The following is a 14,558-nucleotide window of genomic DNA, read 5'->3' as shown; positions in this document are numbered from 1 at the left end:
TCACTGACATTTGTTTCTAGTGTTTTTGATTTTAGCCTTTCTGACATGTGAGGTGATAGCACATTGCAGTTTTGATTTGCATTTCCCTGATGATGAGTAATAGTGAGCATCTCTTCATGTGTCTTTTGGCCATCTGGATGCTTTCTTTAAAGAAATGACTGTTCATATCGTCTGCCCATTTTTTAATTGGATTTCTTGCTTTTTGGGTGTTGAGTTGTAGAAGTTCTTTATATATTTTGGATACTAACCCTTTACTGGAAAGGTATTTGCAAATATCCTCCCATTTTGTAGGCTGCCTTTTAGTTTTGTTGATTGTTTTCTTCTCTGAAGAAGCTTTTTATTTTGATGTAATATTCCAATAGTTTATTTTTGCTTTTGTTTCTCTTGCCTCAGGAGACCTATCTAGAAAGAAGTTGCTATGGCCAGTGTCAAAGAGGTTACCGTCTGTGTTTTCTAGGAATTTTATCGTTTCAGGTCTCACATTTAGGTCTTTAATCCATTTTGTGTATGATGTAAGAAAGTGGTCCAATTTCATTCTTTTGCACATTGCCGTCATGTTTTCCCACACCATTTGTTGAAGAGACTGTCTTTTTCCCATTGGATATTACTTCCTGCTTTGTCAAAGATTAATTAACCACGTAATCGTGGGTTTATTTCTGGATTTTCTATTCTGTTCCACTGACCTGTGTGTCTGTTTTTATGCCAGTGCCATACTGTCTTGATGACTATAGCTTTGTAATATAACTTGAAGACTAGAATTGTGATACCTCCAGCTTTTGCTTTTCTTTTTCAGGATTGTGTTGGCTTTTTGGGGTCTTTTGTGGTTTAGAGTTGTTTGTTCTAGTTGTGTGAAAAATGCTGTTGGTATTTTGATGGGAATTGCATTAAATGTGTAGATTGCTTTGGGTAGTATAGACATTTTAACAATGTTTGTTCTTCTAGTCCATCAGGGTGGAATGTCTTTCCATTTCTTTGTGTTGTCTTCAGTTTCTTTAATGAGTGTTTTATAGTTTTTGGAGTACAGGTCTTGCACCTTTTTGGTTAGATTTATTCCTCTATTATTATTACTTCTTCCTAGATATCTTATTAAATAGTACTGTTTTCTTAATTTCTCTTTGTGCTGCTTTGTTACTGGTGTATAGAAATGCAACAGATTTCTGTATGCTGATTTTGTGTCCTGCAACTTTACTGAATCTGTTTCTCAGTTCTAGTATTTTTCTAGTATTCTTTCAGGTTTTCTATATATAGTATCGTGTCATTGGCAGACAGTAAAAGTTTTACTACTTCTTTACTGATTTGGATGCCTTTTATTCCTTTTTATCATCTGATTGCTGTGACTAGGACTTCCAGTACTGTGTTGAATGAAAGTGATGAGAGTTGACACCCTTGTCTTGTTCCTGACCTTTGGGGGAAAGTTCTTAGTTTTTCCCCATTAAGGATGACGTTAGCTGAGTGTTGTTCATATATGGCCTTTATTATGTTGAGCTATGTTCCCTCTAGACGTACTTTGTTGAGAGTTTTTTTCCATCATTGGTGGTTGTACTTTGTCGAATTTTTCTGTGTCTATTGAAATGATCATATGGTTTTCATCCTTTCTCTTGTTGATGTGGTATGTTGATTGATTTGCGAATATTGAACCATCCTTGCATGCCAGGAATAAATCCCACTTGATTATGTGAAAGATTTTTTGAATGTATTGTTGAATTTGGTTTGCTGATATTTTATTGAAGATTTTGCATCAATACTTATCAGGGTTATTTGGCTTATGGTTTTTGTTTTTGTTTTTTTTTTAGTGGTGTCTTTAGGTGGTTTTGGTATCAAGATAATGCTGGCTCATAGAATGAATTCCGAAGTTGTCCTTCCTTTTCTATTTTTTGGCATAGTTTAAGAAGAATAGGTATTCTCTCTTCTTTAAATATTTAGTAGAACTCACCTGTGAAGCTATCTCATCTTGGGCTTTTGTTTGTTGGGAGTTTTTTAATTACTCATTTAATTTCTTTCCTCGTTACCAGTCCAGTTTTTTTTTCCCCCACACTATTTCTGTTAATGGTATATTGAAAAATTGGTTTTTGTCAGACTATTTGCTTATGCTTTAGTAGTACGTTATGTCAGGAGATCCTCAATTTTCTAGGATGTTTTGGCATAAAAAAGCCGCAAACTGACTCAGCAGTTTTATGCATTATCCTTCAGCCAAGGGTACGTGGTGGAATCAAGTGATTAGTTTCTCAAATCTTCCTTTCTCTGGCAGTTAGTGGTCTACCTACTTTGGAAGGGTTTAATGATAGTGAACCTGACAGAATCCCCAAGCTCCTTAGAATGTAATCAAGTTCTTTATAGTTCTTAAAGCAAAATTATTTTTGAGAGTGCTTACTCAGTATTAGGTTTATCAAGATGTGTTTATTGGGCTCCTAAACAAGATCTGATGGAAAGAAGGATTCTGTTCCAATAAATGGAAAGGACCGCTGTAGAACATGCTAATTTATTCTGAGTCTCTTCATAACTTTAGGGTTTTACTTGCAGCTTATAAGAACTTAGTATTGCCAGTTTGTTTTTATGTATTAGTTTAAAATTCCACATGGTGCAACTACGTGGATGGAACTAGAGGGTATTATGCTAAGCGAAATTAGTCAGAGAAAGACAAATACCGTATGACTTCACTCCTGTGAGGACTTTAAGACACAGAACAGATGAACACAAGGGAAGGAAAGCAAAATAACATAAACACAGGGAGGGGGACAAAACATAAGAAATTCTTAAATATGGAGAACAAACAGAGGGTTACTGGAGGGGTTGTGGGAGGGGGGATGGGCTAAATGGCTGAGGGGCTTTAAGGAATGTACTCCTGAAATCATTGTTGCTCTATACGCTAACTAACTTGGATGTAAATTAAAAATAATAAAATAAAATTCCACATGGTTTCCATCTTCCATTTCACCAGCAGGATATAGATATCAAACAACGTTGTTTCTTTTCCCTTCTAGATGTGATTATAAAATAATTATAAATGCAAAAAAAAGTCTTTTTATATTAAGAATAGCTACTTTAAAACAGGGAGGCAAACTGTAAGAGACTCTAAATAGAACAAACTGAGAGTTGATGGAGGGAGGTGTGTGGAGGGATGGGCTAAATGGTTGACAGGCATTAAGGAGGGCACTTGTTCAGATGAGCACTAGGTGTTATATGTAAGTGATGAAGCACTAAATTCTATTCCTGAAATGAATACTATGCTATATATTAACTAACTAGAATTTAAATTAAAAAAGTAAAAAGAATAGCTATTTTAAACATTACTTTCCAGGATATTTTCTATTTTCATATTGCCTTTGTGTATCATATCACCTTTGTTTCCTTCTAAGCTTATTCATCCTCACCTATCTCTAAAATTATAAATACACTATTAACCCTTTTTCTTTATATAATGAATCTGAAGTTCAAAGAGTCTCCTGATGTATTGATCAGTAAATGTTCTAGATAAAACTGTGCTTCTTCAGAGTATGAATAAGAGTAATTAAATACTTGTATGAAGTAAGAAAATTTTATTTATTAAGTTTTATTTTATATGGCAGTAGTTTAAAAATTACAGTGATAATGTTGGAGATGAGGATAGAAATGAGAAGGTGGCACTGTAACAGTGTTATGGGTTCTGAAGTCAGACAGCCTTTGATTTATATATCATTTCTGCAGTTAACTGTATGACTTTAGGCAAATTACTTAACTTCTTTAATCCTGAGATTCCTCTTGAAGAAAGGCTATAGATATACTAGTATTATCAACCTCATAGTGTCACGAGCACTAATTACATGTATGTGCTTTACATGTACATGAATAAATGAAGAATCCGTGAATAGCTTCCAGGCTTGTTGAGATCCCATAAAGCAGTGGCAAGCTTGTCTTGTAAAGGACAGGATGGTAAATACTATAGGCTTTGTCAGTCACATTCTGTCTCTGTATGTATTTTATTTTGTTTTGATTATGTTTTTACAACCATTTAAAAATGCAAAAACCATTCTTTTTTTTTTTTTTTAATGTTTATTTTTGAGAGAGAGAGAGAGAGAGCATGAGCAGGGAAAGGGCAGAGAGAGAGGGAGACACAGAATTTGAAGCAGTTTCCAGGCTCTGAGCTGTCGGCCCAGAGCCTGACACGGGGCTTGAACCTGCGAACCGTGAGATCATTACCTGAGCCGAAGTCAGATGCTTAACCGCCTGAGCCACCCAGGTGCCCCTAAAAACCATTTTTAACTCACAGTCTGTGAGCCCAGTTTGACCCCTAACCTGTAGTTTGCCAATCCCTGTACGTAGCACCACTAGGGTTTCTAAAAACCTTACCGAGTTTTGCCCTTTTAAACTTTTAGCCTTGATTTGACAATGTTTATTGTGTATTAGGTATTACATATTTTAGTTTCTGACATTTATGTTTTTATACACCTGTTGTTTTTTTTCCTACCCATCTATAAGCAAACTTGATTCTAAAATGAAATAGTTGAGACCATTTGCTTGGGTTCTTAATCAGTTCTCTTAAATCCATATAGTAGCTAAGTAGCTGCAATTTTAATTTTTAGGAGTTTACTTCTGCTTTTTCCTTAATGATATTTTCTCAATTCTGTTGTGAATTATTAAAACAAGTTTTGGAACTGAGATAGGCCCAGTTACTGGAGCTTCAAAATTTTCAACTAATTGGGAGTTTCTAGTATAGTAGGAACATTTAGAACAGTAACATGATTGCTGTTATCATTCCAAAGGTGGAAATAGTGACAATACCTTGGTAACCAAGAGGATGGGTTCATATCTTTTCTTCATTGTGTACTTACCGAGCCTTAATTTTTTTTAAGTGTGGTCACAATTCTCAGGCTCCCTGTTACCTTTATATCTGGTAGAATACATTTCTTTGTCTCTTTCAGTTGAAGCTGCCAAGTCTGAAGTTGAGCCCTTTAATGACTCTACTCATATTTCCCCGCAAGAAGAAAACCAGTCTTCTGTCACTCATTGCCATCCTGACACTTCTACAATTACTGAGGAAGGTTTATTTAGCCAAAAGAGTTTCCTTGTTGTGGGTTTTAGTAGTGAAAATGAATCTAATATTGCAAACGTCATAAGAGAAAATGCTGGAAAAATTGTCTCCCTTCAGAGCAGAATTGTTGCTGATTATGCTGTGGTTCCTCTGCTGGGGTGTGAAGTAGAAGCAACTGTAGGAGAAGTCGTTACAAATACGTGGCTGGTAAGAAAACCCTGGAGTAGTTGAAATATAGTGTGGAAGGATGTCAGATGCGAAGGATGTCAGATGCCGGAAGTGTTCATGTGTATTTCCTAGGCAGTGCAGTGCAGTTTAGGTATATTGGTATTTATGTTTGAGCAGTTTAGATTTTGCTTTTAGCAAAAGAAATTCTAAGATCTGAAAATGTGCAAGCTTCTTGGTCCTGGTCCTGGTACAGTAGAGCTTATTGTTTCCTTGGGGCCACAAGAGCAGCTTTCCTTCTAAGAAAGTTATTCCAGGTCATCTTGTACTGGTTCAGTCTTCCCTGTTTTCTCACAACCAAAGCATGACAGGCACTTTTGTATTGTTGCTTGTTACTGGCTGAACACTGGTAACTTCACCAATTTTTTTTAAGTTTACAAGAATTTAAAAAATTTATAAACTAATACTTCGGAAGACCTTAAATTTAAAGCAATATTTCCTAATTTTGATGATAAACCTGACTGATCTTAATATCCTATATAATTTGATTTTTTTAAATTATAATTTGGAATATATTGAGAATGAGCATACACAAGGTTATATTAAAGTAAAAGTGCTTTTCATCTAAACTAAAATTACTGCTGTAACTAACCCAGTATTAACCACTGGTTGCTCATTTCAGGTTGCTGTTATTGTTTCTCTTGTTTTTAAAAGGTAACTTGCATAGACTATCAGACTTTAATTGATCCGAAGTCAAATCCTCTCTTCGTGCCAGTCTCAGTAATGGCAGGAATGACTCCTTTAGAGGATTGTGTTATTTCATTCAGCCAGTGTGCAGGAGCAGAAAAAGATTCGTTGATATTCTTAGCAAAACGCCTTGGAGCAAGGTATGAGGTATTTTTCACGCACCTACTATCATGGTGTACCTTTTATGCTTTTGACTTAATTGGTGAATATTAAAATTGGAATTAGGCTGAGTGTCTTTATAATATTTATGGGAATTATGTAGTGTACCTGCGTGATGGTTCAGGGTTACTAGATGGATTCCTGGCAGATGTTAAGATCACGGGCATTAATGCTTACCTACCAGGAAAGGGAAAATCTAAAGCTGATACAAGGGCCATTATTGAATATTACACATCTAAGCATTATTCCCTTCCATGTACCATATGGATGATTGATTCTTTTTCAGTAATTCTTAGGAAGGGAAAAAAAAAAACTTAAAAGTTACTTCCAAAATCCATATGAGCCCAACCCCTAAGTGAACTTTAAGTGGTGGCTGTTTTAAAAGGAAGTACCAAACTGTTATATATATGGTAAATGTAAATGGACTAAACTTTTATATTAAAAGTTCTTTTGTCTCTCAAAAACAAAAAGAAATTTTTTTAAAAATTCTTTTAGGTTAGGGCGCCTGGGTGGCGCAGTTGGTTAAGCATCCGACTTCAGCCAGGTCACGATCTCGCGGTCCGTGAGTTCGAGCCCCGCGTCAGGCTCTGGGCTGATGGCTTGGAGCCTGGAGCCTGTTTCCGATTCTGTGTCTCCCTCTCTCTCTGCCCCTCCCCCGTTCATGCTCTGTCTCTCTCTGTCCCAAAAATAAATTAAAAAAAAAAAAAAAATGTTGAAAAAAAAATTCTTTTAGGTTAGATCTTGAAGCAACACTTAAAATGATTTTAAACAGGAGACATACCTAAAACAAATTGATTTGAGAACATCTCAGAAAAAAAAAAAAAGATGGGCAAAGGTATGTCAAAGAAATGCAAACAGAAAGAAGGGGTTGCAGTTCTAATGTCAGACAAGTTTGGGTTCAATTAAAAAGGTGTTAAATAAGAAAAAGAATAGCACCATAAGTAAAGAGCTGTTTACACTGAAGGTTTTATTTACACACACACACACACACCACAAAGAACATGACTGTCATGCATAAGATAAAACTTAGGAGATAGGAGGTGGAATCAACAGGAATACATGACTTGTAGGAGACTTTAACTCTCATCTTTTACTTCATGACAGGTCAAATAGAAAACAGGGAAAGATCTAGATTTCAGTAGCATAGTCCCCTATCCTGAAAAAGTGAATATACCTTTTCCAGTGCCTGTGAACACTTATAAACCTTGTCTGTGAAATTGGCCACAAAGAAAACCTCAGTAAATTTCCTAAACTAGAAAGAGCACAGACCATATTCTCTAATCACAGTGCAGAAAGATTAGAAATGAGTAGTAGAAATAGAAAATGAAAAGATCTTATTAACTGGACATTTTAGAACTGTTTTTCATAACTCTTGGTTCCAAGAGGAATTCAAAACCATTTATATACCTAGAAATCATTATCAATCGAATGGTAATAAGTAATTCCAGTGCCTAGATTGTGATGTTAAAAATACCATTTCCCACTAAAAGAAATTAAAATGTAAAGAAATGATTAAGTTCACAAAAGGTGCCAGTAAGTCTGGAATATTGTCAGACCAGATAGCAAGGACTACTAACGAAGTTGTGTGCAAAGGACCTCCACTAGCCAAAGACAGGAAAATTTATGTGTCACCAGAGATCATAATGGCAGTGGATGCAAACACTTCAAATAATATTAAATGAAGACTTTATAATGACACCAAAGAAAGCTAATTGGTCATGTTCGTTCTTTCTTTCTTTCTTTCTTTCTTTCTTTCTTTCTTTCTTTCTTTCTTTCTTTCTTTCTTTCTTTTTCTTTCTTTTGTGAGAGGGAGAGAAATGAGGCTTACTCGATGTGGGGCTTGGGCTCACCTGAAGCAGGACCAGCTCATTATTTTGAAAGTGTTAGATAAAGAGAAAGGATCAAGTATTTATCCAGTCTTTCCTATGTAATCGGTATCTAGAGTACCATAATAACGGATAAGAGAGTTTCCCTTTCAGAGGTATTCCAATAAATAAATGAAGGATAGGGTTATAACTCATAATATCATATATGATATATATGATAGCATCGAGCCTTGAAAATCAGTAATCACATAATAAAGAGGAAAACAGACATTATATGTCTCTTAATGTAGAGCATAGTGCCACCTTGAAGTGGCCTTACCACAGTGATGTGACGTCAGTCTGATGAAGCCTCTAGATTCAACTGCTGGTTCATAGGAAGTAGGAGAGTAGTATGTTAAACTAGAGCATAGAATGCAGTCAGCAAAATCAGACTTGGAGATAACCTTATGTTATAAATAATACAGTGTCTTCACAAATACACATTAAGAGGATAGGGAAAAGGACGAATCCTATAAGCTAAAAGACCAAAACAAGCAAACAAACATGTAGGGTGCCTGTGTGGCTCAGTCAATTTAGCATTAAGACTCTTTGATTTCAGCTCAGGTCATGATCTCACAGTTCATGAGGTCAAGCCCCATGTTGGGCTCTGTGCTGACAGTGTGGAGCCTGCTTGGGATTCTCATTCTCTCTCTCTCTGCCCCTCCTCTGCTTGCGCACTCGCTCACTCTCTCTCCCTCTCTCTCTCAAAAATAAACTTTACTTATATAGATGTAGTGTTTAAGGATGCACTCTGTGATAAAACCTAGAAGGTAAAGAGTGATTACCATAAATATGCAAATAGTGGCTACTGTTATTAAGAAGGGAGGGATGGTGGGGTTGTAATTGAGTAAGGGACATGTTGGAAAGGTTCTGGAGTGGCTGGCAAGATTCTGTCATCTGATGTAAGTGGTAGATACAAGGGTTTTCACCTTATAATAATGCTCTAAATTATATATTTCCTTTTTTGTTGTGTCCTGCATTTGAATTATACTAAACAATAAAAAACGTTTAAAAAAACCCTGAAGTTGCATGGGGTGCGTAGGAGGCTCAGTCAGTTAAGCATCCAACTTCGGCTCAGGTCATGATCTCATGGTGCCTGGGTTTGAGCCCCACGTCGGGCTCTGTGCTGAGAGCCATGAACCTGGAGCCTGCTTTGGATTCTTTGTCTTCCTTTCTCTGCCACTCCTCCACTTGTGCACGTTATCTCTCTCTCTCTCTCTCTCTCTCTCTCTCTCTCTCTCTCTCTCAAAAATGCATAAATACTAAAAACAAAACCCTGAAGTTGTAGAAAATCTAGAAAGTAACAATAGCAAAAGAATGAGATCAGACTCCATGGGGTAGACCAAAGCAATACTCAGAGAAAAATGCAGTAAAATGGCTATGTAGGAAACTAATACACAGAAACCATTGACATTCATACAACCAAAGCTAATGAAAGCTAAGGTTACAATGAGAGATAAAATACCAACAGATTTAACATGAAACTTGGAAGACTTATAGAAGCTTATAAAACTCTATTAAGGGAACAATAGAAAAGATACACATGTTCTTGGAAAGAAGATTATAAAGTTTCTATTTCCCCTACATTGATGTATAAATTTAACATCCCAGTGAAAGTGCCATCCAAAGTTTTTAGGGAGGGCAATAAGCAAGCATTCTTAATTTCATTAGAAAAGGTTAGAAGCAGAAAAGTTGTGAGCACACATTGGTCTCTGTGCTGGGCATGGAGCCTGCTTGGGATTCTCTCTTTACCTCTCTCTCTCTCTGCCCTATCCCGCCCCAAAATAAATAAACATTTTTTTAAAAGGGTATCAAATGAGATTATGTGTGAAGATGCTTTGGGAAGACATAGTGAGCTAGAAAGATGAGCAGTCAGTTAAGCATCCAACTGTTATTCATAACCTTTCTATGCTCCCTAGTTCCATGCCTCCTTTTGGGAAGAAAGGCCAAGGTGGGTAGGTGAGACTAAGGAGGTAATTTTCCTGGTTAGTTCTTGAAAGTCTAGTTTAATTTGCTAATGTTATTATAAAAAGTTTTATTGTAGCAATGCATTTTTACCTTGGAGTAAGCATTTGTAAGAGGATTCTTAAGTGTATCAAATTTTTATCAGCAAGTATGATCTTAGAATGGTAACAACAGTTGTATTAGAAACTTTCTTCTTAGTTTGCACACTAGTTGTATATATGACCATTTGCTTTTATTTAAATATACTTTTCAGCGTTCAAGAATACTTTGTTCGCAAATCCAATGCAAAGAAAGGCATGTTTGCCAGTACACATCTTGTATTGAAGGAACCAGGTGGTTCTAAATACGAAGCTGCCAAGAAGTGGAATTTACCGGCAGTCAACATATCATGGCTATTGGAGACTGCTAGAACGGGAAAGAGAGCAAGTGAAAGCCATTTTCTGATTGAAAAGTCAACTAAAGAAGGTTAGTACTTTTATTTTGTTCTTTTGTATGTATTTTTACAATTTGATGGTTCCTGGAATATGAATGTGCCAAAGCTTGTTTTTAGGAAAGTTCATTGAGTTTTGCTTTTCACATCGCGTGTAGTGCATGTGTTGTTGAACATTCCTTATCGGTTGGCAAAATAAACATGTTCATAGCACAGATGTTTAATTTGTATCTGCTCTCCACTGTAGGTACTTTCTGAAAGCTGGAAGATACAAAACAACCTTCTAGCGATCTAGGGTCTCAACGTTTGAAGCCTTAAGATGTGGGCTCGGATCCCATTTACTGTTCCTTCTGTGGCTCACACTGACTATAATTCATGTGCTCTCTCTTCCTCTCCTCTTCGGACTTTTACATCTTTTCTCTAGCCTACTTCGTGCTTACCTCTTCATCCTTATCTTTCAGTTCTCAGCTGGAATGTCACTTTCCCTGGGAAACTTCCCTTAATCCACCAAGTACAGCCTTTGGCCAAAACTCCCTTCATTATGCCTTTTATACTTCTTATCCCAATATCCTAATTCTAGTTTGCTTTTATGTCTTCCCACTCATTATAAGCTCTGAAAGGGCAAAAAATATGCATGTCTTGTGCATTATATATTTTTCCTTGGCTAGCACTGGGCTGGCATGGCCTAGCCATCTAATTGTTTTTGTTAAATATTGAAAAAAGATAAGCGGATGGAAAGACACAGTAGCTTCTCTTCTAAGGTGATGGCATCTCTGTGCAAACTTCAGGGTCAAATCAGTATCTTGGGATTAGCTCTCAGAGCCATTACTTACCCAGACAGACTGGAAATTTTACAACTGAGGCAAAGTGATGTTTAGGACATATTAAGATTTCACTAAGGACTTTGCAAAAACTCCACTGTATTTGTTAACTCAGAGTACACATAATTGGGATTTTTTTTTTTTTTTAACTCTGCCATTGACTTAAGATGACACTTAGATAATTTTTGGCAAATTGTGAGCTTTATTGAGAATATTTCAAGTTAAACAAGATGAAATAGAAAATTTCATTAATTGTTTCAGCTGATGTGCTTTGTCTAATTCAACATAGATTTTAATACATCATTTTGTTTTGTTTTGTTTTGTTTTTGAAAAGTGGGCATATGGGGTCACTTGGATGGTTCAGTCTGTTAAGTGTCCAGCTTCAGCTCAGGCCATGATCGCACAGTTTGCGCATTCAAGCCCCATGTCGGGCTCAGCACTCTCTGCCCCTCCCTCTCTCCCTGTCTCTCTGCCCCTTCCCCCCCACACACTTTATTTTTCTCTAAAAATAAACGTTTAAAAAGTGGGTATATATAACTTTGTGGTTTAAAGTATACTTGAGAATTCATGTGAAAACTAACAAGGTATAAAAGATCACTTCAGGTGTGTCTCTTTAGAGACGGGTGATGACATTAGTGGCTCACATTTGTTTCTTTTCGTTTTAAATCTCTAGAACAAGGTTTGGAAACTGAAATAACAAACGGGGTGAACGTAAGCCCAGATACTGCAGAGCATCCTGTCACACACCTGGACACTCACAGGAAAACAGCCGTTACACCTTTAGATATGAACAGCTTTCAGAGTAAAGCTTTCCATGCCGTGATCTCCCAACACACCAAACAAGTGTCTGTGTCCCCACCAGTAGGACAGCCACTTCAGAAGGAGCCCTCCTTGCATCTGGATACACCATCAAAATTTCTGTCCAAAGACAAACTCTTCAAGCCTTCCTTTGATGTGAAGGTAACGTTCATAGAAAATGGTCCTGGAGTTAACAATTTCGTAGTGTATGAAGTTAAAGCTCCAAATTCTGCATCACCTCTAAAGTTTGTAGTAGTAAGTTTTGTAGAGATATTGGAAGGTAGATTCATGTTATTGAGTCCCACCGTATACTCAGGGTTGAGATAACAACTGGAGGTAAAATGGTGTGAAATCAGGACTGGGTTGAAGTCCTAGATCTGTCATGAACAGTGTGACTCTAGACAGATCATTTGGCATATCCAAGCATAGGTTTTTTTCTTTTGTACAAAGAGAATATCACTTGCCCTAAAAACTCACAGATTTATCATAGGATCAAATGAAATGGTGTGATGAAATAATTTTATAAATCCTATAAACACATTGCTACTTATGTTTCAATTCTAGCAGTGCACTTGGTGCTTGCTTTCTGAGAATGTGTCTATTATCACCTTATTTTGCAGTCCTTTCCCTTGAAAAGATGAGTTAAATCTGCTTCTTTGTTTGATCTCCTGAGCACTTGGAGTATGACACCCTTTCTAAAAAAAATTCATGCACAAATCAAGAGCTCATTTGACAATAACTGGTTTCCTTTTATTCCCCAAAGATGATTTTCTTTGTTATTCCTTTAACAGCTGTTGGCCTTTCAAGTGGCTATTCCAATCGTTGTTTATGATTTTTTACTTTTTATCTATGAACCTTTGCACAAGTATAGTTATTACTCATATATTAGAGTTTGCTGATAGGGTATTAAGAAACAACATTCTAATAATTTTTACTGGTGCGTTTTGGAGTAGGCTTATAAAGTTTACAGGTTGTTCATCTTCAGAAAATAAATATGCATTGATATTTGGACAATTTTCACCAAGCAAAACCTTTGCTGAGATCTCTTCTAAAGTAACATTTTGTACTGTGATTAGCACTGCTTGTTTTGCCTTAAGAAATAGAGGAAAACCACTGGTTTGATATCTGAGATCTAGAATCAGGCCTCTGCTTTGTTTCCTACTTCTTTCAGCCTCTTTAGGCTCCATCATCCCCATCTATAAAATCATGAGGTATATTTAGATGGTCTCTTAGGTCTTATAGCTCACAGATTCTTTGAATAGTAAATGAAATGTTATTAGTAGGCAAGACAATAGAAGAAATATTCCCAGTCATTGAGATGGTTCTTCTTTAGATACCTTTCAGAAAGGTACAAAACACACTCAAAGGTTTTATTGTTTAGAGTCATAGTTTACTTAGCAATGTTTTTCTCTTTTTTGGGGCGGGGGGGGAGGTTTGGTGGTTTTTGGTGATAAAATAGTGCTTCATCTTAAAATCAGTGGTTCTTCACATTGACGTAACATGGTATATTGAAATTGTTGCTCTGAAAAGAGAAGAGCCCATGGAATAATTACAAAATTGAACATATGTTAGGCCTCACATTTTAAAAATCTCCTATATAAACTTAACTTTTAATTGATATACATCAGAAAAGTACAACAAATGTGCTGCTAAATGAAGTCAGAGTTAACAGCTGGGAGGCCACTGTATATGTTCAGAAAGAGATCACTGCCAATGCCATAGAGCCTTCCTCATGCTGCTCCTCCTTACTGTTTTCTCCTTACTTCTAACACTGTAGCTTTGTTATGCTTGTTTTTGACTCTTAAATATGTCGAATTATAATATGTATTCTTTTGAGTAATTTTTTTCCTTGAGCCTTCACTTGAAAGCTGTGTCCATTTCCCTGTAACTGCATTTCATTGATTTCATAGGTGTGTAACATTCCATTATATGGACATGCCACAATTTACATATCCATTCCACTGTTGGTGAGCATTTAGGTGGCTGCTAGATTTTTGGTGTTACATAATGTGGACATTCTTGTGCATGTCTCTTGGAATATGTGTGCATGCATTTCTTTTTGATATATGCCTAAAAGTGAAATTGCTGGGTCATATTTCAACTTGCGGGGAGACTGACAAACTGTCAAAGTGGTATACCAGTTTATACTCCTACTAGTAATGTTTGAAGCACCCAGCATTCCCCATCCTTGCCAGCAAGGAATTATAAGTTGAGGTTTTTCTAACTTTTCACTTGGAAATAATTTCTAACTTACAAAAAGTTGCAAAATGAAAATACTAGAAGGAATACTCATATACCAATTGTTCAGAAATGGAGTTTTCATTACTTTCCAGATGGAAAGACTTTGTTTTTAATTTCTTATTACATTGTGATCAGAGTGTTTATTTCTGTTTCATAGAACTTACTGATTTTTTATGTGTATTCCCTGTCATATCAGTATATAATAACATTTCTTGATTTTTGAGAACATTTTGTGAGAAGATATATTCTCTATCAGGGATAGTTTTTGCTACACACACACACACACGTATACACGTATACACGTATACACACACATACATATATATACACACACACACATACATATACACAAACACACA

At 36.2% G+C, this 14,558-nt stretch overlaps 1 protein-coding gene across 4 annotated transcripts in view; it reads left to right on the top strand.

Annotated features, from left to right (window-relative positions):
* Positions 1 to 14,558, top strand: part of TOPBP1 (DNA topoisomerase II binding protein 1) — a 62,233-nt gene that overhangs the window by 15,792 nt on the left and 31,883 nt on the right. For all 4 annotated transcript variants that reach the window (XM_058729933.1, XM_058729934.1, XM_058729936.1 and 1 more), the window contains 4 exons: positions 4,899 to 5,215; positions 5,888 to 6,060; positions 10,163 to 10,374; positions 11,834 to 12,120. In XM_058729933.1, the coding sequence (XP_058585916.1) occupies positions 4,899 to 5,215; positions 5,888 to 6,060; positions 10,163 to 10,374; positions 11,834 to 12,120 (989 nt within the window). The remainder of the gene's footprint in view (positions 1 to 4,898; positions 5,216 to 5,887; positions 6,061 to 10,162; positions 10,375 to 11,833; positions 12,121 to 14,558) is intronic.

This window comes from Neofelis nebulosa, chromosome 5 (assembly GCF_028018385.1).
Source record: "Neofelis nebulosa isolate mNeoNeb1 chromosome 5, mNeoNeb1.pri, whole genome shotgun sequence".
NCBI classification, from domain to species: domain Eukaryota; kingdom Metazoa; phylum Chordata; class Mammalia; order Carnivora; family Felidae; genus Neofelis; species Neofelis nebulosa.
The sequence above is the reverse complement of the archived record's forward strand: the minus strand, read 5'-3'. Positions and strand labels throughout refer to the sequence as shown.